Source organism: Anoplophora glabripennis, unplaced genomic scaffold, assembly GCF_000390285.2.
Source record: "Anoplophora glabripennis isolate ALB-LARVAE unplaced genomic scaffold, Agla_2.0 scaffold129, whole genome shotgun sequence".
Lineage (NCBI taxonomy): Eukaryota > Metazoa > Arthropoda > Insecta > Coleoptera > Cerambycidae > Anoplophora > Anoplophora glabripennis.
Genome location: NW_019416294.1, coordinates 126,132 through 149,144, shown reverse-complemented (window position 1 = coordinate 149,144; position 23,013 = coordinate 126,132). Strand labels below are relative to the sequence as shown.

The window sequence follows — 23,013 nt, the reverse complement described above, 5'->3', positions numbered from 1 at the left end:
CGAATAAGATGGCCAAGAATTTGCGGTGAAGAAACTATATGCAGCTGATGAAGTCTAGATATTTGCTAGATTTGTGGCGTTATGCCAATCGTCAATGACGATTTTTGTGAGATTATAAAAAAACACCACAGAAATGAGACAACCCCCCAAATCCAAAGCCAAAGGCTGTGCGGAAACAGGCTACACTTGAAAAAACGCGGACAAACACCCATTATCCATCGATATTGCCAGTGCCGACACCAGGGATCGAGCCCGGGCCAGAATAGGAAGTCTGGCCGAGAAATGCTTGCCACCGCACCCTCGAGCGACTAGGGTACCATGGCGATTACATGCATCGATATAATTATTCCCTCTACCAATGTGATTTTGACGAGTTAACAATAAAGTCAGGTCCTTAATTTAAATTCAGGAAATATTAAGCAAGTAAATATCATTTAATACTTCTGTAAGCGATGTGTAATCAATTACTAGTGAAAAAGGTGCTACTTACCCATATTCAATATTTATGCTTCAATTCTGATGGGGACCTTTCCAAGTTAAAAATATTTTTCCAGATAAAATAAAAAAGCATTGTCAGTGTCACCACCATTTTATTTGATTTTTTTTACATCTATTAAAACGCAAACACTATACAAAATTCTTTGATAAAATATATGCTGCTACTCTTATTAGGGTGGCCAACCTACATAAGCAACCCTATGTGACAGAACTAAAAGTACAAATCATTGTTAAAACCAATATTTTATTTTAAACGAACATACATAAATATTTATCATCCCGATAGAACGCCCGATATTCACATATGACAATGCCAAATGTCGGCTCTGAATTCATACCGAGTGTTGGGTAATTTCGTTAATATATTCTACCAATTGTACTGCATTAAAAAATAAAAAAAAATCATATTGGTTAATTCCACGAAAAATCAAAACGGCTCTTTAAATTTTTATTTAAAAATGTAATTAATTCTGGTTATTTTACTGTGTACTTCCAAGAACGCAATTCGAATATACAAAAGGAATATTCCAACACCCTGTATAACATCTGATAAAATAATTCGTTATTTTTGCAAACTAAATAATTTTTAAACCATCAACCAGCGTAGAAAACAATATTAGCAAATCTAATTAAAAAATAAAACTACCTACCTCTGTACCACTAAATCGAACAAATTGCTTTGGTAAGATTTTGTGTAATTGTTTACGGCGAATTTTCCCGAAATTTTGTCCACGAAAAATTTGTAAACAATCACCAGAGGCAATAAGAGGCAGATTTAGATTTCTTATTATTTATTTGTTGTTTTGTAAAAAGTTTAAAACCTATCTCCTGTAGTTGTAACGGTTAGAACTCTCGAACCTGTCCCGATACGGCCCTGGGGGACGCCTGGACTGCTCGTCCTGGTTCCTGTTTTGCTGGAAATTGCCGTAACGGTTGTTATAGTTGTTAAAGTTGCCGCCCCCACGCGAGTAACCGCCTTGGTTGCCCTGGTTACTGTAATTGCTGTAGGTGTTGCCCTGAGTGTCGAAACTTCTTTGATTGCCGTAACCACTTCCGCCTTGATAATCTGAAAAAAGAGACACGAAAATGTCACTCGAAATTACAAGTCGACTCTCCCAGTTTTCACTTCGGTTGTTCATTAGACGATGTTCATAGCGATTGGTCCCAGTGTTGCCAGATTGGTAGAAGCAACTCATTGGATGCAAATCGAAAAATTTTGCCGCTAGAATTTTAGCCAAACAATAGCTACTCGAACCCTTCGTGCCCTCGAATTTCGAAAAACTCAATTTATTATAGCTCTAATAAAATTTTGAAAGCAACATTTTGGAAAACATGTAAAGTTCTAGGTGATACTCAATATTGTTACTGTCGCAACAACTTCTCATACTGTCCTTTACTTTAGAAGGAACAATAGAAGTTCAATGGTAATATTCCTTACGCAAGTTACAGTCGGTACAATATTTGTTGATAGAACAGAACTTCAAGAAAAGAATACGCCAATAAAGTTATTATCGGAAATATTGTAACAATATCCGGCGGCGGAGACGTGCCTTGAAATTTTTTGCGTTATTTTCAGAATATTAAAATATACAGTGTGTTCCGTTTTTCAGGTTAACACCTCGGAAATGTGAGAAGGCTTGTGGACTTTCCGCAAACCAATTTTTTTACAAATAGTACCCTGAAGGGAGGTTATTTTCTACTAATCATTTTATTGATGTAACAAAAGCCTGGCCTATTACGATTAAAAGGGTCGTTTTTCCAGAAAGTAGTATTAGGCATTTTTTTATTAAAAAGATAATATCACCAGCCTATTCAACACCCATTAAAATACCCATATATCAAATTTGAACGACAAATTAAGTGTTTTTATGTGGTACCAAGCTTCGAAAAATCAGACAACTAAAAATTATATTAAACAGGTCACAAATTGCCATAAAAGTGAAAATAAATACCAATCGGACAAAGAAAAAATACAGGCACTATAAATTTAATACTTTTAATTATATTAATTAATTATAAAAATAATATTTGCAAAACGTTAATCTAAATTAAGTTTTAGTTTTCTCCACCAAACCTCCTTCTAGTCGAACACATTTTTCGAATCCTCTCCTTAAATTTAAAAATAATTTACCCGTTGTGGAGTAATCTCTGCACAAGCTTGTCTTTTGTAATTCATTAAGTCATCCAAATGCCTTATTCTGTTTTTATAAACTTTTTGTTTTATAAAACTCCAAAAGTAAAAGTCCATAGTTCGAGAAAACTAAAATTAAATTTACATTGTTTTGTAATTTTTTGTTTAACTTAATATTTATAATTCATTATCTACATTTTTTGTACGTTAATTATTATTTTTATTATGGCCGCAATTAAAAGTATTACATTTATAATGTCTGTATTTTTTTTTTGTCCGATTCGTACTTGTTTTCACTTTCATGGCAAACCTGCTTATTATAATTTTTATTTGTCTGATTTTTCGAAGTTTGACGCCATATAAAAAAAACACTCAATAGACGTTCAAATTTGGTATGTGGGTATTTTGATGGGTGTTGAATTGAATAGCCTAGTAAAATTATCTTTTTGATAAAAAAATGCCTAATACTACTTTCTGGAAAAACGACCCTTTTAAAAAATCGTAGTAGGCCAGGCTTTTGTTACTTCAATAAAATGATTATTAGAATATAACCTTCCTCCGGCGTACTATTTGTAAAAAAATTGGCTTGCGGAAAGTCCACAGCCTTCTCACATTTCCAGAGGTGTCAACATGAAAAACGGGGCACACTGTATATAAGGTAAATATACAGGATGATTCACAACTTCTCCAAAAAAATTTGTGAATAGATGCGTCATGAAAAGACAATACTGTAAAAAAAATGTTTGAAAATCTTATAGTTTCCGAGAAAAAAAAAATATTGAAGTTATAGTATTTTCTATCTTTATTTACATCGCTGAGCTACTACAGTCTATCTATAGGGTCTTCCAAATGCTTCTATCCGCGTTGTGTGCTCTCTCTCCACGTAGCCCCAGGCGATTTCGAATACTGAAATCCGATTTTGGTATTAACGTTTTTCTGATAGTGTTTACATTAGTTTTTCAAGTGTCAAAAATGGATTACGTGTATAGCAACTCGGAGTTGATGGATATCGTATTAATTCATGGTGGAGCAACACAACATTTGTGTTAGTTCGTAGGAACTGGGTAAAATGGCCCAAATACGTTGGTGGACAAAATTTTGAAGAGTTGTAACATCAAGTCAAATTTTTTAATTTATTAAAACCACACAATAATTTTATTAATTAATAATAACAATAGCGACAAAAGCAGTTGAATTTGCTGATAGAAAATAGGTGTTATAAAATTTTATTTATTTATTTCCTTGGGAGACATTTTTTCAATTTTTTCTCCATTTATATTTTTATTCACTTTGCCGCGGTGCCGGTCGTGGACTGGATGCTTTGCCTTGGTTTTACAGTCGACCAGTTTCCAATGCCGTGCAAAAGTGTATCTTTAAATCATTTTAGAACTGCCCTTTCTGATTTTTTTTACAAAATTATATTTTTAAGTGTAACCTGTACATTAAAACAATTTTTTTTAGATAAGTTCTGAACCACCTTATATATAAAGTAGATTAGGAATTTAATTCCTTTCTTTATTTTCACCTCCATTGATTTATTTTAATATGAAATTACACTGAAAATGCACAGGACGAGGAAACACACCTTCGTAACTGCAAAACACGCCACACCGCCAGTGTCTTTCTACCTCGGGTGTTGAATGCGGTTAATTCCAAGAAAGTGGTGCAGGGGTCTTCTTGGAATTCTATCTCAAAAATAATCGTAAGAACCGTATATTAAAGTGATACACCTCGAGATTTCACTCCAGAAAACAGTAAATATAACGATTTAACCTTGCCTAAACTCTCCCTGAACTTCGACGTGTTTTCAATTTTACGTAATTTCTTAACAACATATTTTCTGTGTTACAAGTCGAGTTTCCCCCACTCTAATATTACAATTTTACAGAATTATTAAAAATTTTAATACCGACATTAATCATGTGCTTCTCAGATATTAATCCACAGATTTGCGGCAAAACAATCTCAACAACAGCGCCTAAGCCACCAACATTTTTGCAAACAGATCCGTTTAGGCATTTATTTGTTTCGATTACACCCACCGCGACCACCCCCCGTCCTCACCGCCGCCGCGAGTCGTCGGGACAACCACCGAAACCGGCAATTTGACCGGCATTGTTCGTTTGTTTGTGGGTGTGACGCAACAATGACGACGAGCTGCCGGCGACGGAGCGGGTAATTGGGTCTTTGTGCGGCCGTCACCGCCACTCACACGCCTAATTTCACAATATCGCCACCCCCGCCATCCCCCGCAAATCCAGATTCGGTGGCACACATATATTCCGCGGACTGGGAAGCATCACGGGATGCACAGAACAGAACAGAAGTAATTCTCAGTTTAAATTTAATTCGTTATTGAATTTTTCCTTTTCGGAGTCGCTGAGGCCACGTGTCTCCCCACGTGTATTGCGAATGACACTAGAGACTACAGTTGTCTAGCTATGTAGTGGTTGAATGTACTATAACTTCAATAATTTTTTTTCTCGGAAACTATAAAGATTTTACAAAAATTTTTTTTATGATAATGACTCCATTTCTCATGCTGCATCTATTCCCAAATTTTTTTGGATAAGTTGTGAATCACCCTGTGTAAATATATCGTTCTTGGATGCTGAGAGTGCTTTGGGTTTAAAACCGAAAGATAATTCTACTTTTGGCTTTAAAAATACCTGCCATCGCTATTGTTTTTCGTAATGGCTAATACGACAACAACCCCAAATATTTTCTGAAGTTTCAAAATGCCAGAAATTTGGTGTAAAATAGGAATGGAAGGAGCCAATCTTGAGTTACAACACTAGATCATTTTTGCTTATAAATCGAATTGTACAGGGTTTAATCCTGATACAAAAACTTAAAAGAGATGATATTGGGCATACTCGCAGCCATGTCATGGCGTCATGTGGAGATTAAATAGCGATTTGTGAATATTGTGGATTGCCGAGCAATGTCAGTAATGCTAACTTATCTCTATAGCTTGGATTTCGTATATTGAATGTACCTTTGACTGAACGATATAAAACTTTTGAATGTAATGATTATTAACATAATTTTAAGTAATACATTTAGTTTGTATAATTAAGGGTATGTAATTATTTTCATATTACAACCATTCTATATTTATTAGACACGTAACCATAAAATATTAGTATACACTTTATCAATGAACTACTTAAATCACTCTCCACGTGACGTCATACGCCAAGCCAACCAAATTTAGTCCACGGGAAAATAATCTCTTAGTATTTGTATCATGGGATTTAATACACTACGTTGCTATAGTCTGTTCGGAAATGAAAGAGAGTAATAAAACCCCGAGATAAGAACCGGCCATGGGCGGGTAATATTTCGTTTCAGGTAATTATCGGGTAACACTCATATTAACAAAAATGACAGGGATTGGATAATCGACTATCTACAGACTTTTAAAGGAAACAAAAAATGAACAAGATACTGTAAATCCCCCAAAATCATCTACGGGGAGGTCAAAAGTCGTTATAGATGATTTCTTCAAAAATGTCATTCGCAGAAAAGTACACTCATTTTATTTTAAAAAAGAAATACCAACGCTAAACAAAATTTTAAGTGAACTTTCAGAGGACAACGATTTGCCAAAAATCAGTAGAAGCAAATTATGGGCCGTCTTACGAGAGTTGAATTTTTGCTGGGAAAAGCAGAACAGGAAGTCAGTTCTTATCGATAAAGATGAAATTATTTGTTGGCGAAGATCCTACTTAAGATCAATTAGAAAATTCCGTGACGAAGGGAGGAATATTTATTATCTAGACGAAACTTGGGTCAACGAGGGATATACTGTAACAAAAGTATGGCAAGATAAAAATGTAAAAAGTTTTCGACAAGCATTTTTGGATGGACTTTCAACAGGGTTCAAGGCACCTTCAGGTAAAGGGCGAAGATTAATAGTGACACATATAGGTAGTGCCAGTGGTTTTGTAGATGGCGGTTTACTTTTATTTGAATCTAAAAATACAGGTGACTATCACGAAGACATGAACGCAGATGTTTTCGAAGAGTATTTTACACAGATGTTGGATCTTATTCCTCCGGGGTCTGTAATTGTCATGGATAATGCCAGTTACCATTCACGGCAGACCGAGCGGACGCCTACGACTGCTTGGAGGAAAGCCGATATAATTCAATGGTTATCCGGAAAAAACATTTCTTTTGAAACAAATATGGTGAAAAAGGAACTTTTGACACTTGTCAATCTTAATAAAGATCAGAAAAAATATGTTATCGATGAAATGGCAACAAATCGCCAAATAACGGTACTACGGTTACCACCTTATCACTGTGAACTTAACCCAATCGAATTAGTCTGGGCGCAGGTAAAAGGAGATGTAGCGCGAAATAATACGACGTTTAAATTAAGTGACGTGAAAATTTTGTTAAAAAATTCCTTGGAACGAGTAACTGCAGATAACTGGCAAAGATGTATACATCATGTACAAAAAGAAGAGGAGAAAATGTGGGAACTCGATAATTTAATTGACGTTACTGTGGAACCTATCGTTATCAATCTAGGAGACGAAGATAATTCATCAGAATATTCAGAGGATGAATTTTAATATACCTACTTTTTTATTTTCTTTATTGTACATTTATACAACACTACATTTACTCACCATAATTTGAATTTTCAAAATACATATATTTTTGTGTGGAATAAAAGTCTATTCATTAAATTTAAATAAATATTTTGATAATAATATTGAATAATTTTATTTGAATTACTAAAAACCCTCTTAACCCGGTTATGATGCTTAAAGTAGCCTCATGTTTTGAAATGCTGTTTTTATATTGTTTACTTATAAGAGAAATGGACCGAGAAATTGAAGCGGCATAGACAAAGACGGATTGTCGGGGATTAAATTTTAGCTACCTGCTACAATTTAGTACAATCCGATCGCACAAAGCTTTTTAAAAGTACACCTCATCCTATACCGATAATACATAATATAAAAATATTTAATTTAAGCACCAGTACTACATTTATTTACGATTTGCATACATAATAAGCTTTTATTACTCTCTTTCATTTCTAAACAGACTTTAATAGATATTTTTACCAAAACGAAAGCACCTTTCAAAATCTAGTATAATTAAAAATGACTTCTTAGAACAAACGTTGTGATTTGTCGGAATGGACTTGACATTCAACTGTTTAATGGCGTATGTATACGTATACTCGTACATCCTTGGAGCATATACTACATCGAGGAAGCACGCTACAACGAGTAACGGAGAGATAAAGAAGGAGATAGTTTGCTACTTTCTATCTCTCGTGCAGGCACGTGATTGGCTAACGCAACTCCGACGATTAGACAGAGAGAGAGACACAGCGAGTACCCAAACTATCGCCCTGGTAACAGAGACGACACGCTCTATTTATTATCACTACGTTGACGTTTTTACAGCCGAAATAAAGCTCCGTATGAAAAATTAAAATTCTTAATAAAAAATTGCGAGTAGGTTGTATTTCGCTGACACAATCGCAATACCCTGTAGATGTAACTAGGGCGAAGGCTCTGAAGCGAATTTCCCCGAGCAATTTGAATGACAATAGTGGAGGAAACGCGGTGTCGTCCCCTCCTGACCGGCCCGAGTCTACGCCAGAAAACTGACACCAACAAACCACTCGAAGTTGGATTTCTATTATACGGGGAATCTTGTGATTCTACAACATGTTCCAGACCATTGTCCGGTATAGATTGAAAATCCTTTGTGGGAAATCATGTACCGTGCTAAACGGGCGTCCGTGTCGGACAGTATATAAATAAATATATTAATTCTGGTGACTCGCCAATACCTTGAGGTACACAAGAAATTCAATAGGCAGATTTTAAGTCTTAAAAATACAGGCTTTGGTGGGGAGCGAAGAAAACTTTTATATCGATTTTGGTAGCATCTAAACACACCACATTAATATAGGTGTGGGAGATTGCACTTTCTTATTATCAAAAGCAACCAACTGACTGGGAAATCGTAGTCCGGAGGCGGTCAGCCTTTTTGTTCCTTAAAACAAGTCACGTAGAAGGTCTCATCAACTTCTTTTCGCTTCCAGTACTTCTGATTAACTTTCTTGACCGTTCGAAAACCAATTTTATACTTGAATGTTCCCAAATTTAACCCGCACGGTGATTTTCCAGCAGGATAATTGAAAACGTCACTATCAGGTTGAAGACAGAAGAAATATTCGTCGATTGTTGACTGTAATGACCAAATCAATAGTACAATATTAAAGTAGGAGAATAATAACGTCTTTTTTGACTGCTGATTTAGGAACTTTCATTACATTTAGGTACCTAACATCAAAATTCTGTCATGTCTTATTTAATATGTGGTCAAGGCAGTGCCAACAATGGCCAATGACTTCTTTCTGTCCTAAGCTCCTCTAAAATTGGGGGCACTGTCCAATGTCAAAAATTGATCCTGTGTATTTAATGATTAATTAGACAAGAGAAATATCTCTATTGCAAGAAGAAATGTGTTTCTCTGTTTTTTTGATATTCTATACATGTGTATTGTCTTTTTTAATTTAGTTTAAGTTGAGCATAACAATGACATTGAAAGTTAGATGACATTTCACTTAACATTTGTCTCCTCCGACTGTCTAATTTCATTTTACAATATGGTCATCAAATTTGAAGGGAACCGTGGCGTGAATATGGTCTGCTTACGCAGATATGATGGTCAAAATGTATATTGTTGCAATGTAATAACTTATCAGTATTCTGTCAACGGATGTTTAAAGATTACTTTTAAACTTTAGTAACATCAAAAATTTGATTTTTTGTTATAGTTTTCGAGTCTTGAAAATGACCGTTTTTACATTTTTTTCGTACTTTAAATTGTTTATAACTCGGAAACCGTTGAATTTAGGAGTATAGTGCGTAGAAACTATTTTGTTTAGAATACCCCAAAATACCTAAAAAAAACTTTTTCCGGGGCAAAACAAGTTATTTTTGCAATTTGTTTTAAAAAAATTAGTTTAAAAAAATTGTGACCAGGTTACCGGCCGGTAACATTTTGATCATCATTCAGGGACATCTCAAGGAGGTGATTATGCAAAAAAATCGAACCCACTATTTTTTTCATAGGAAGCCGCCGATTTCGCATTGTCTATATTAGTCCAAGCATTATAGAGAAATGCTTACAGAAATTATTACCTGGATAAAGAAAATATGACCGTATAGAAAATTATATTTTAAATTGAGTTTCTTGTTCTTTAAACTCGATCCAATATGGCGAACATGGTTAAAAAAAATCGCAAAGTTGAAATAAACTGTTTTTCTAAAATAACTAAAAAAATATAGGACGGATTGAAAAATTTTAAATGAGAAAGTTGTAGGTTTTAAAAAGATCTATCGACTGATTTTTTGAAAGTATCGATTGCTTTGTTACTTTTCGAGATATATCGAAAAAACCGTTAAAAATCTTCTCTTTTCTCTTCTTCTATAACTCGTTTACATTTACGTGCCCATATTTGCTATTTACTGCAAGCATAGCCCGCGGCAAGCCAAAAAAGTACATTTTTGAAAAATTTAAAAATATTAATTATTTTTCGAGATATATCGATTTTTTGAAAAAAAGGCGCTCTCGAAAATTGGCTAGATCTTCTCAGCGGATAGCCCTACAGTAACGATTTTCGGTTTATTTTCTTCGTAAAGAGTTATATTATCATGCTGTTAAAAAATGTTGACGATTTTATTAATTTTAAGGATCAAAAAATGACTGAAAAAGTTGCACTTTTTTTGGGTATGTTTTTTTCAAATAACTATTTCAATTTTTATTTTATGAAAATGACTTTTAAAGAAAGAAAACTAAACATTTACGGGTCTATTTTGCTTCTAAGGCGAAAATGCTATAATATTCGTGTTTAGCTACCCCAGATTAAGTACAAAAAAATAATAAAAATTGAAATAGTTATTTGAAAAAAACATACCCAAAAAAAGTGCAACTTTTTCAGTCATTTTTTGATCCTTAAAATTAATAAAATCGTCAACATTTTTTAACAGCATGATAATATAACTCTTTACGAAGAAAATAAACCGAAAATCGTTACTGTAGGGCTATCCGCTGAGAAGATCTAGCCAATTTTCGAGAGCGCCTTTTTTTCAAAAAATCGATATATCTCGAAAAATAATTAATATTTTTAAATTTTTCAAAAATGTACTTTTTTGGCTTGCCGCGGGCTATGCTTGCAGTAAATAGCAAATATGGGCACGTAAATGTAAACGAGTTATAGAAGAAGAGAAAAGAGAAGATTTTTAACGGTTTTTTCGATATATCTCGAAAAGTAACAAAGCAATCGATACTTTCAAAAAATCTGTCGATAGATCTTTTTAAAACCTACAACTTTCTCATTTAAAATTTTTCAATCCGTGCTATATTTTTTTAGTTATTTTAGAAAAACCGTTTTTTTCAACTTTGCGATTTTTTTTAACCATGTTCGCCATATTGGATCGAGTTTAAAGAACAAGAAACTCAATTTAAAATTTAATTTTCTATACGGTCATATTTTTTTTGTCCAGGTAATAATTTCTGCAAATTTAACATTAATCCGTGACAGAATGCTTGGACTATATGCAAAGCAGGTAATGTTCCTTGTAACTTGACACAATATTCAATTAAGGTAAGGTTGACATTTAAACTCTACACACATAAAATGACGATTCATCCATCCTTACGTAAAGGTGGATATTACAGGTTTTACGAACGCGATCAACTTAAATTCTCTGTTTATATATAATTTATAGCTTTTACGGTGTCAATATAGTAGAAATTTAACGTTTGAGCTGGTCTCAGGTGACGTCATGCGCAGACACGACGAAATTGGGCCGGCTGACCAGCACACCGTATTATTTTCACACCACGGAGGATGAAATAAACCAATATAGAAGTAAGTAAATTATTCGTGGTTCTTAAAGTAGTGACTATACCATTGGGACCCTTTTTGCAAGCATATAACGTATGTCTGTGCGATTTTAATTGTTTCTAGATTTGTTCTTTTTCCCTGCTATTAAAAATAAACAGCTATTTACATTTTTTTGTTTTCGCAGCAATTGAAGAGTATTGTACAAAAAAAAATCATTTACAAAGCAATAAAACTGAAAGTTGGTGAATCAGTGATTTTAAATTAATATAAAGATGTCGCCCGTTTTGTTTGCTGTACGCTAGCATAATTCACTCTACTGACTAATTATAAGATGGAACTGCTTAAGTCCATTGGAATGATAGAATTTATTGTATACCTACTTGCCATTATGCCAGAAAAATAATTTAAATGCGCAAATTCTCACAAGCTACCACATGCGACGCGGTAATTGGAAGTGAAACATTTTGTACTTATTTTCTTGCACAAAATATGAAATATAAAAAAATCAGGAAATACAAGTTGTTATTTCACGTAAATATGTCGAATAAAATTATTTAAAAATAAAATAGGAAACCACCCAAATACAAATGAAAAAGTCGATTGCAACCCTACCCAGGGATCTAGGATTTCTATGAGAATGCGGAGATTTTGCCAATAAACGCGTCGACGTAGGAATATCTGTAGGAAGGAAGGAGAACGTCTGCGTCCGGTTAAAACCGATTTAATTGCAATCGCATAACAATAAAAGCGCCGGAGGTCGCGTGGCGTGCGTCGCGTGCCCCCAATCACCTATTAAAATAAACAATCGACTCTCCAACGCCCCCCGTTCGATTGTGCGGACGTCACGGCCACTCGCCGGGCGCCGCGCGTTACCCAAAAATCTCGAATATGTGCGCCGGAGTGACGTTTATTGTGTCGGCCGCCGCCGGAAGGATTAGCGAAATTAATACGCGGAGAAATTGCAGTTTACATCAACAAAATTATGGTACGAAAAAAATACCGCACAGACATCGTTTTATTTTTTGGAATAGATTTTAGACGTTTTTTCAATAGTCGAGGTAGGCGGGTGAATGACGATTATCTGAATCTTTCTCCCCTTCATCTTTCAAAATAATTATCTCTTGATCATCAAGATCCATGTTAGCTGTACTACTTTGTACAGACTTTGCCGTTTATTTTTTGAGTGGTCTCTCGATCCCGCCTGATCATGCACTGGACACTTAAATCAATGATCTGTCTAAATTTTAAGGTTATATGAAACAGCTGATCCATTTACCCACAGACTACTTAAGACGCATAAAAAAGTCCTTCTAAAAGTCATTAGTCATAATAGGCTAGTTAACACCATTAAAATCGTGAAAAATACTGATAATTCGTGTTGATGATTGGGGGCTCATCCGATTCGGGATGACGTCTAGAAAAATATGCATAAAAATCGTATTCGTACATAAACAACTGCAAAAATTATAAACAAATAAAGATTAAAAAAGAGAGGTTTGTTTTTTGCAAATAACTCGAAAAATATAAGCCTTAGTGTCATTTTGAAAAAAGATCCTAATGGAAGAGGACTTAGACTATTCTATTGCACAATGACTTGGATTACTACCATAGACCTTAAAAACTACTGGACTCGCCCAACTGTCATTTTGCCAACATAAATGGCAATCGCTCAGACGTATGCGAGAGAGATGGAGCTAGTAAGGGCTTAAGCTTCGTTCACAGAATTTTGACTGCAGCGCGCTACATTTAATTCAATCAATCAGCTAGCTGTACTCGATTCGTTACCCCTTTTTTCTGTTGTAATATAGAGACCAAAAGACAAAAGAAATTCATTTTTTCCAGTAGTGTAGGTATGTAAAAGGGTTTACCTACGACCACTACTGTAAATACTTAAAAACACACCGTCTGCGATCAATGTAAGATTCCTATTACGTACGGTAAAAAAATTGCACAGTTTTCCTAGCAACTNCTATGGTTGTCATTTGAAAATGTTTCACCTTCATCTTGTAATAAATTCCATGGTTCTATACTTGATTTCTATGAGATTAATTTCGGATGCATGTGAATTATAATATTATCATTCGTACGAATTAAAATATTTTCGGATATCGTACATCGGATTTCGGATGCATGGGACACTGGCCTTAGTGTCATTTTGAAAAAAGATCCTAATGGAAGAGGACTTAGACTATTGCACATTGACTTGGATTACTACCATAGACCTTATAAACTACTGGACTCGCCCAACTGTCATTTTGCCTACATAAATGGCAATCGCTCAGACGTGTGCGAGAAAGATGGAGCTAGTAAGGGCTTAAGCTTCGTTCACAGAATTTTGACTGCAGCGCGCTACATTTAATTCAACCAATCAGCTAGCTGTACTCGATTCGTTACCCCTTTTTTCTGTTGGGCCGTATTCAAAGACTTTATAAAAATAATATAGAGACCAAAAGACAAAAGAAATTCATTTTTTCCAGTAGTGTAGGTATGTAAAAGGGTTTATTATATTACTAGCCTAATTACAGTACAATATTTGAATTGTTTTAGCTATATAATATTCCAAATAGATTTTATAGTGCCTTATACATAAATAATAATTTCCTCGTATCGTAAACTCGATCGGTTAAAATTCCTGCAAGCTCTTCTGACGTAGTTGTTTCAAATATTTCATATTTTCTTGCTTTGCAGAACATATTATTTAAAGAGAATTTTTGTTAAGCACATTTCAGTTAAAACTTTTTCGTTATATTCAGTTTGATGTTAAAAAATAATTTGAAGAGTATCACATATAAAGCGGCAAAATAAGTTATCATCGGAGACAACTCTACTTGGACATTATTTTCAGAAAGATGCGAAAAATCATAACTTCTTTCCTACCTATGAAATTTAATTTTTTCTCCACTTAAACGTCTCTACGCAATTTATCGCAGAACACGATTGCACTGTATTTAGTTTTTACGAATCTTTCACTAACTAAATCACACAAAATTCAAGAAATCAATCAATAATGTCAATACATGACATTTACTTCAAAGTTTGTTTACGGCATTTTGTAACGGTATACCCGTGTACCATCATTTGTTTTACCGGTATTTGCCTCAACTAGCTTCATCTGCCTTGCACACATCAGCGCGATTGACCTCTCTTTCTAGGGCCAGTTTACTAAGTCTATGATTACTACAGATGTCACTGTCACAGAAATTGTTGGTAAAAGCTCATACCGTATTACCCACAACTTGCAACTAGCGCCCTCGCTAACGGTACAATGAACTACCCGCGTGATTCCCCGTTTACAAACACTTAGACATTCCCCACTGCATTTACCCTACTATTGTCAGGTAGAAAAGATCCAGTACATATGATTTCTCTTTCCCAACGATTATTGCAAGGCAATTATTTGTGCCGTAGTATCTGATTATGCTTTAATATTTATATTTGACCTTGACTTTTGGCTCATAATAATAAAAACAAGTACTTGAGAAATATGTATTTATATGATTGTATTCTTCTCTGATGTGTTGTAATTGTTTGTTTGGAGTAGGTATTTAAAGAGGACAACAATAGAAGAACGTTTCAAGAGCAATTTCCAGACAATGGGAAAGCAGTTAGTACCCTAAGATTAGTAGGTCGCTCTCTGCCAGTAGCAATGCTTTGGTCAGTGACTTTTAACACATAATATACTTTGTAGGTTATATCTCACTCACACTCAAAATGTCCTTACAGTCCCTGGAAAAAGATGCAGTTCTAATGTGCAAACTTCCAGTTTTTACTGCATACGGCATTGCAATTCGAAATATTTAGTAACCCATTTTTCCATAAAATTATGCAAAATCAGAAAATGATAAAATACCCGTTATTTGCGCAAATCTTAAAAAAAATCTATCAAAAAATGGAAACAACCTTATTGTGCGCAAAAACAATCAAAATAGTTCAAAGTTCTTTAAAATTCAGTAAATTTCATGTATTTAAAAAACCTCAAATTTTTTATTTAAAAACATGTAGGATCATTCACGCCTGCATTTGACGTTTATACAGGGTGTTTTATAATGATTGCGAAAACGATTAAACTTAGAAATTTTAATTTTGGTACACGTTAACAATTAGTTGAATAATATTTTACTTTATATTTAGTCTTTTTTTCTGGTTATATCTGAATTAAAGAAATTAGCACCCCTTGGTTTTATTTACCTCAAAATATTTTTCTTCATTAGCTAATTCCAAGAAAAATATCTTAATACTACAATTTCATTGAGAAACTTTTTCTCTCTGCTCGTTTTTTCATATACTTAATAGTTTACTAGTAAAAAAATAAATAATTTTTCCTTGCCGATTACACATAATTAGTATAACAGTTACTAAAAACGTAGTATGCGATTGTAAGGAAAAATAAGTAATTTTTTGCTCGTAAACTTTTAAGTAAGTATACGAAAAAATGAGAACAGTGAAAAAGTTGTTTGAATTAGCTAACGCAGAAAAAAGTTCTGAGAGAAATAAAACTAAGGGATGCTTCTTTGATTCAAAGACAAACCAGAAAAAAGAAGACTACCAAAAGTTATCATTCAACTATTTGTTAACGTGTACCAAAATTCAAATTTCTAAGTTTAACCGTTTTTGCAAAAAAAAAAAAAAATCTAATTTTTTCAGCCAATTTGAGACTCGAATATTTTTTCAGATGGAAAAAATTGATTGGAAGTATCCCCCCTAACGTTACATTCTAAACACCTCCCCAAAATATTTGCACATCATTATGAAACACCCTGTATATTCTTCACGTTATTATTTTTAATACCAACTAATAAATTATTAACAATTACTTACTACTTCGATTCTGGTAATTATTTCTTCTGTCCAGATTAACCGGAGGGGGAATGTTTGAGTACGTTCCTTGAGGTTTCGGTACGTGGTGTCCTAACATCCTGTGCCCAGATATATCCAAATTCGCCCTAAAATATAAAAATATTGCATAAACAAAAAAAAATAAAATAAAATAAATTCTTGTAAATATTATACAAGTAGTTCCAAATAATAACCTACAAAGCACATGTTGTTATATCTGTAAATGTCATTGCTACTTTATGTCTACTAGCGCATGTGCCTACTGACAAAGTGACCTACTAATTTGTAGACGATATGACTAGTATTACACTAGGCAGAATAATTTTTGTAACTAATGATGTTGTGGAAAACAACTATTCCACATGCTGTAGGTCCTGGCCAGCACAGAATTACACCCCCAATACCTAGTAAATAGCTAAGATCGGTAGGTTGCTTTCCAGTAGGTACATATACCAGTAGATACAAAGTAACAATGACATTTAAAGATGACATATGCTTTGTAGGTTATATCTCACCAATATTCAAAACCCGTCTGTATGAACACATCCAAAGAACTAATTCATTCATCGGTCGTCTCACCTATGGCATACTGACAGAACTAATTAACTAAGTTCAAAACCGATCTATATGATGAATGATTTTCATTATATTAGGGGTATAAATGAACGCATGTAGCCCATAAGTAATTGTTTCCCATGTTATTTGTTAAAAAAAAAATCCAAATTTGAAAAAAAAAAAATCCCAAACTTGTTTCCCTTTTACTGACCTTTGTGTGGCGGGGGCCATGCCGATCTGCGCTCTCCAGTTCCTATTCTGTTCCGGCGCCAGATCCGAGGGTTTCAACACCTTGGGCGGGTCCTTGGCCCCTTTCAACTTCCTGGCCTGGAATATGAAGCCCCTCGTGTACTTGGGATCCCTATACCTCACGCAACAGACGATGTTGTCCGTAAGAGGCGCCAGATCCTTAACGGGCGATTCCAGGTAACTGGAAAAACGTACGTTCGTATCGTTTAAATCAAAAAAAAAAAATGTTCCAGATCCAAAATAATAGGAAATAAGTCATACATAAACCAAGTCGCAATTTGTACCACTTCGCAATTTCATAAAATAATTTTTTATTCTCTGCATGGAAATTGTAAGGTGCTGTTCATTTCGCATAGTGTTCTGATAAGTTCACCCTGCGAGCATGCACTCAGAACGTCCTATTGTTACAAATGCCTACTTCTATCCTTGCTTAACGCGTACGAAATGAAAGACAAGCTGCGTGGTTTGATATCTTGAAACGCCGCCCTGTCTCAGTTTCCAGCTGAGGCGTGCCACTGCTTGTCATAAGCGTATAAGTGGGAAAGACATTATTTTCACATTTTAGTTACTCCAATGCTGTTAAACTTTATAAAATGATACTCATGGAACCCCACTCCCGCGCGGCTTACTATTCTACACCTGAAATTTAGTAAATGCTTCTTACCCGCCAACTTTGATGCACACATCGGATACGAGGACGGTTCCCTGCATTCCGTCGATGGAAACAGCGCATTCCGCCTCCATGTCGACCTTCTGTATGTATAGATTTTTCAGCAGGTCATAACCGCTATTTTGATGAGACACGTACAGCCTGTCGTCGCCCCTTATATTCCGTTTTATCTCGGCAGGCGTCAGTTTCTTGTAATAAGGCTCCAACGCCTTGAACAATCTCTTCTCCTCCACAAACGGCAACAGTGCAACGCCCTGCCAAGCGAATTTCTTCCCGTTCAAGTCGATCTTGAAATCTTCCGGGTAGAAATCTATGATGGGGGATTCCTAACGAATAAACAACGAAATAAGCGTATTCTGATCGTCGGGGATTAACTTACCGGACTGGACATGAGTTCTCCCCAGGGTTCAGGTACGTGTTTGCAACTGGCGGCGGGGAATACCCCCATAAGCTGTTCCAATGGTCGGAACTGAAACGGGTTCGAGCGAAAGTTAGAACGGGTTTAAATTTTTCGAGGGAAACTTACTGGTTTCGTGTCAGTTTCGAATTCAGTACTCAGGCCGGCGATGTTGCAGAAGTCAGAGGCGAACGGCGCATAATGGTAAGGGAAATACCATTTCCACGAGGCGCAACCCTGGTAATAATACCTCAGCACCCAGCACAACCCTCTGACGTAATGCAGGGCGACGGAATATCTGCAATGCGCTGCAATGAGTAAACAAATCTGTTTAAAATAAAAATAACCCACCTGAATTCCAGATTATCTGCAGGCACGTCAAACTTTGACTCATAATAGCGTTCCTTGAAACCGTCCTCCCACAACCGTACCTCGTCGTGGGCTTGATCGTCGTCGGAATCCTCGTCTTTCTGGGCTTCATCGATTTTCCTCTTCTGGCCTTGCGAGGAACTCTCAGAATGCGAAGTCGATCCTGCCGGATGGAACATCGAGTTCAGGGCGGTCCTTCTATCGAGCGTTTGCAACTGGGCTTGGGTATGCATGCCGGCCCTTCGAATGTTATAGGCCTCTTGTCGGGCATTGACGACAGCTTTCTGCTGACCCACAGCCTATAGTTCAAATGGAGATAAAGTGTGACGCAGTGGCGGTTTTCCTATAGAAGCGGTATTCAAACTGTATTGCGCGGAACCCTGGGGTTCCCCACAAAATTTTGAATATTGACACTATAAAATTCAAAAAAATACTCTTACTTAAAACTAGTATTTATAAATACATTATATAATCAGTAAAAAATGTATTCTAAGATTTTTTTAGATGTGGGGGTTCCCCAAAAAAATCGAAATGTTGGCCGGGTTCCGCAAGTCGTAAAAGTTTGAAGACCGCTGGTTTTCAAGATAGGGTGTATAGTCCAGGCAGTATCTGTTTTAAAAAGGGTATATTTTGGTAAATTTTTGCTTTAACGGCTTCTAAATAACGTCAGAAATGATAATTTTTCTATGCAAATAAAAAAAAACGTGGGCCTTATTGTTATTGCAAAAAAGTATAAAAAAATAGCAAAAAAATTCATTTTTTTCTTGGATTTCTCGTCGACAACTTAGCAACTATTAATTTTAGACAAAAATGGAAGAGGAAAAAAAGTTTTGTAATTAAATTTTGAACAAGATAGATAGTTGCAAAAATCGGAAAAATCATTTAAAAAATTGCAAAAAATGCTAGTTTATTTGTCAATTTTATTCAGACACTTGAATAATACATCTTCATAGTTTTCCCAATTAAACTTCTTAGTGCATAGAATCATCACACCAAATTTTATCCAATTCGGTTTGATAGTTTTTACATAATTGTTTAAAATTTTTATTTTAAATTAAAAAATTTTCAAAATCAAATTTCTAAAAATCTAAAGCCTTTGAACACTTGAAAATTTCACCACAAAAAGTAGAGCTCTCAAGCTTTAAAATGCTTTCTGAAAAATTCAAATTGGACGATTAGGTGAGCCATGATGATTGTTTAAACATTTTCGCAATTTTTACGCTTATAAACAATCGCAGTAATTTAATGTTTTCTTCAAATTTTTTTTAATTTTAAAATATGGTTCGAAAGTATTCGGAAAGGCGAGTATTTAAAAAGTATTACCTGGTGCAACATGCAAAAATTTTGGTCATGAATATTGACATAGTAAATAAATAAACAATAAATTAATCGTTTTTTAAAGTAACTGTTTATCGGCATGTCAAAAGTCCAATAATTAACAATAAAAGGTAGTTGAAAATATGATAATTGAATTTTTTAAGTTGCGAGACATCAATTTAAAAAAAAATCATCGAAAATGGTCCATTAGAAGCCGAGTCGGATTTGAATTTTTCAAAAAACATTTTATAGCCTGAGAGCTTTTCTTTTTGTGGTGAAATTTTCAAGTATTCAAAGGCTTTAGATTTTTAGAAATTTGATTTTGAAAATGTTTTAATTAAAAAAAAAATTTAATTATGTAAAAACTATCAAACCGAATTGGATGAAATTTGGTGTGATGATTTTATACACTAAGAAGTTTAATTGGGAAAAGTATAAAGATCCTAGGTATTATTCATGTGTCTGAAAAAAATTGACAAATAAACTAGCATTTTCTGCAATTTTTTAAATGATTTTTCTGATTTTGCAATAATAATTATTTTTTCGAATTGCAACTAACTCTAGTTCAAAATTTAATTACAAAACTTTTTTTCCTCTTCCATTTTTGTCTAAAACGAATAGTTGCTAAGTTGTCGACGAGAAATCCAAGAAAAAAATTAATTTTTTTGCTATTTTTTTTTTAATACTTTTTTGCAATAACAATAAAGCCTCGTTTTCTTTTATGTGCATAGAAAAATTATCATTTCTGATGTTATTTAGAAGCCGTTAAAGCAAAAATCTCCGATCATATGCGTTTTACCCAACCCGAAACAAATACCGCCTGGTCTAATAGAAATTTTAAAAATATGTCACCTTTTCTAAAATATCTCTGAAGAAGTTTGATGCAAAATGATGATACACAAACGATTTATCTAATTACTGGATTCGGATATACATAATTGTCAAAAGTGTTGACAATACAAATAAATTAATGTGGTAATCGTTACCGATGATCTATAAGGAAATTGGAGTGAAGAGAAATAAGAAAAATTACAAATCAAACAACGCTAACGATGGTCATGGAACGATAATTGTTAATAAGAGGTCAATCGCCTGCTCCAAAATGGGAAATATAAAGTGAAATTTTCACAAACTAGGAAAATCACAACTACAAAAACAAAAAGTTGTTACGTCACTTACTTGCGGAGCAAACTGGGTATTCTTCACGAGATTCCAATTCGGTCTGTACTCGTTAAAACCATCTGACCTCCTCTTCTTCGCCTTCTCCCTAGCCTTAAACTGAAGTTCCTTCTGCTGTCTCGTTTTGAAGATTTGATCCTCGACTTTGCCCAGTTCCAACATGATCAGCTGGACCCTTTCCAAATTCACGTCGCCGCTGTCGGTCAAATAACCCTAACAAAAAAAATGCTCGTCACACTTATTCATTAGCGAAAGAAAATACTTACACCTGTTTTGTACACACAATCTTTGTAAAGGGTAACCAAACGGTCGATGGCGCCCTCTCTGATCTCCAAGCTAGGGAGATGCGGTAAGAAATCGTTCCCCACGAAGAAGCACATGAATACCCAGTCGTCCACCACCCGTTCGAACTCATACTTGAACGGCAGGTTGGGCATGAAAAGCTCCTTCTCCAGGTATTCCTTCAAGACGTTCAGTCTGACAAAGATATAGTCGGTTTGGTCACCGAGAAATACGTCGGCGGGTTTCTCTTGTTCCGACTGACTTCCTCCGATGCAGTCCTTCATTTCGTGACCTATAAGAATTATTATTCAATTGATTTGAAACTTGAAAAAAAAATGTAATTAGAAATGACAGGTAATAATTAATAGCAAACCTATCTGTCCGCAAATTTCACATGGTCTGGGTTTGTTCGGTTTGAACTCTTCACGGACGATGGTAAAGTTTGGTTCGTGTGTAGCCAAGCCCAACATGATCAAATCTGCATCGGCACCGCATAGGCAATGCTGGGTATTGGGATCGTGATCCGGTTGGGCTCTCTGCTTTCTGATATAGTCCATGATTTTATGTTCGCCTTCTCCCGGTACATTGGCATCTGATAAAATTACCTAAAAATTAAAAGGGTTCGTGTTTATATACATATTTATACAGGGTGTAATTTTAAATACTTCTAGTTATACAATAGGCCAATAGGATAAGGACACTAGATGGTGACTCTTCCAAAACAGGATTTTACCTTTATTCCTTTCCATCCAGGACTGTTATTAAGCCTTTCGTGAATGTAGTAGTGTAAACATTCGGATAACCTAGCCATAAATGGGGTACCAGGAGTGATACAGTTAGAATCGAAATGTTCTTCCTTGGGTTTCTCGGGGGGCAATACAATTCCTTTCAGCAACAATTCGGCTCTAATCCGTTTTATCTCTTGAATTTTCTCCCAAGTTTCCTTAGAGGCCCTGAAACGTCTGGAACGTTGTTGGTTCATCTTTGCTCGCGGAGCAACTCCATCAATAGCCATATAAAGAAGTTTACGTGGTCTAACGATATTAAAAATTCTGTCAATGCATTCGAATATTGCCACCATCATCTCGTCTTCATTTTTTGGAGCGGGTCGATCCTCAGGATGTGTACAAGGATGTATTATACCGTTCATGTCAAGATATAAATTATCAAATTCGACCCCATTCGGATTTGGTTCCGAGGAATCAGTTGGCAATCGAACTCCATTTATATCTACTGGCTGAAAATAACGGAATATAATAAAATATAAACATTTTTTACTTAACCTCACTTTCTGTTCGACGCAATGCACGATTACAGAAGGATATTTTCTGCTCAACCACCTGAAAAATGCTGGTACTCCCATTGTCGATGGTAGTTAAAATAAATTAACAATATGAAATGTAGAATTTTAAAATTAACCCAAACATGTTTGGTACACACATCACAAAAGAAGGAAGACCACACCACGGAACAAAAAAGAGAAACGGCAAAAAGGCGTCATTCTTCTTCTTCCTCTAGTTAATGGCTCAGTTATTTGACCGATACAAACTACTGGACATTGTACCTATTCTCTGATTAACTTGGAATAGTAGGCATTGCAATTTCATCCTTTATTTTATTTTATAATACATAAA

At 35.0% G+C, this 23,013-nt stretch overlaps 1 protein-coding gene across 1 annotated transcript; it reads right to left on the bottom strand.

Annotated features, from left to right (window-relative positions):
* Window positions 1-570: 570 nt before the first annotated feature.
* On the bottom strand, window positions 571-22,850 carry LOC108905093 (5'-3' exoribonuclease 2 homolog). The gene is made up of 12 exons (XM_018707866.1): window positions 22,668-22,850; window positions 22,113-22,616; window positions 21,753-21,984; window positions 21,364-21,671; window positions 21,098-21,310; window positions 18,584-18,900; window positions 18,362-18,530; window positions 18,215-18,304; window positions 17,830-18,161; window positions 17,128-17,346; window positions 16,344-16,468; window positions 571-1,564 (listed from the first exon to the last, which is right to left on the bottom strand). Exons 1-12 carry the CDS (start codon window positions 22,740-22,742, stop codon window positions 1,320-1,322), a joined length of 2,829 nt encoding a protein of 942 aa, XP_018563382.1. The 5' UTR covers window positions 22,743-22,850; the 3' UTR covers window positions 571-1,319.
* Between the last annotated feature and the right edge of the window lie 163 nt (window positions 22,851-23,013).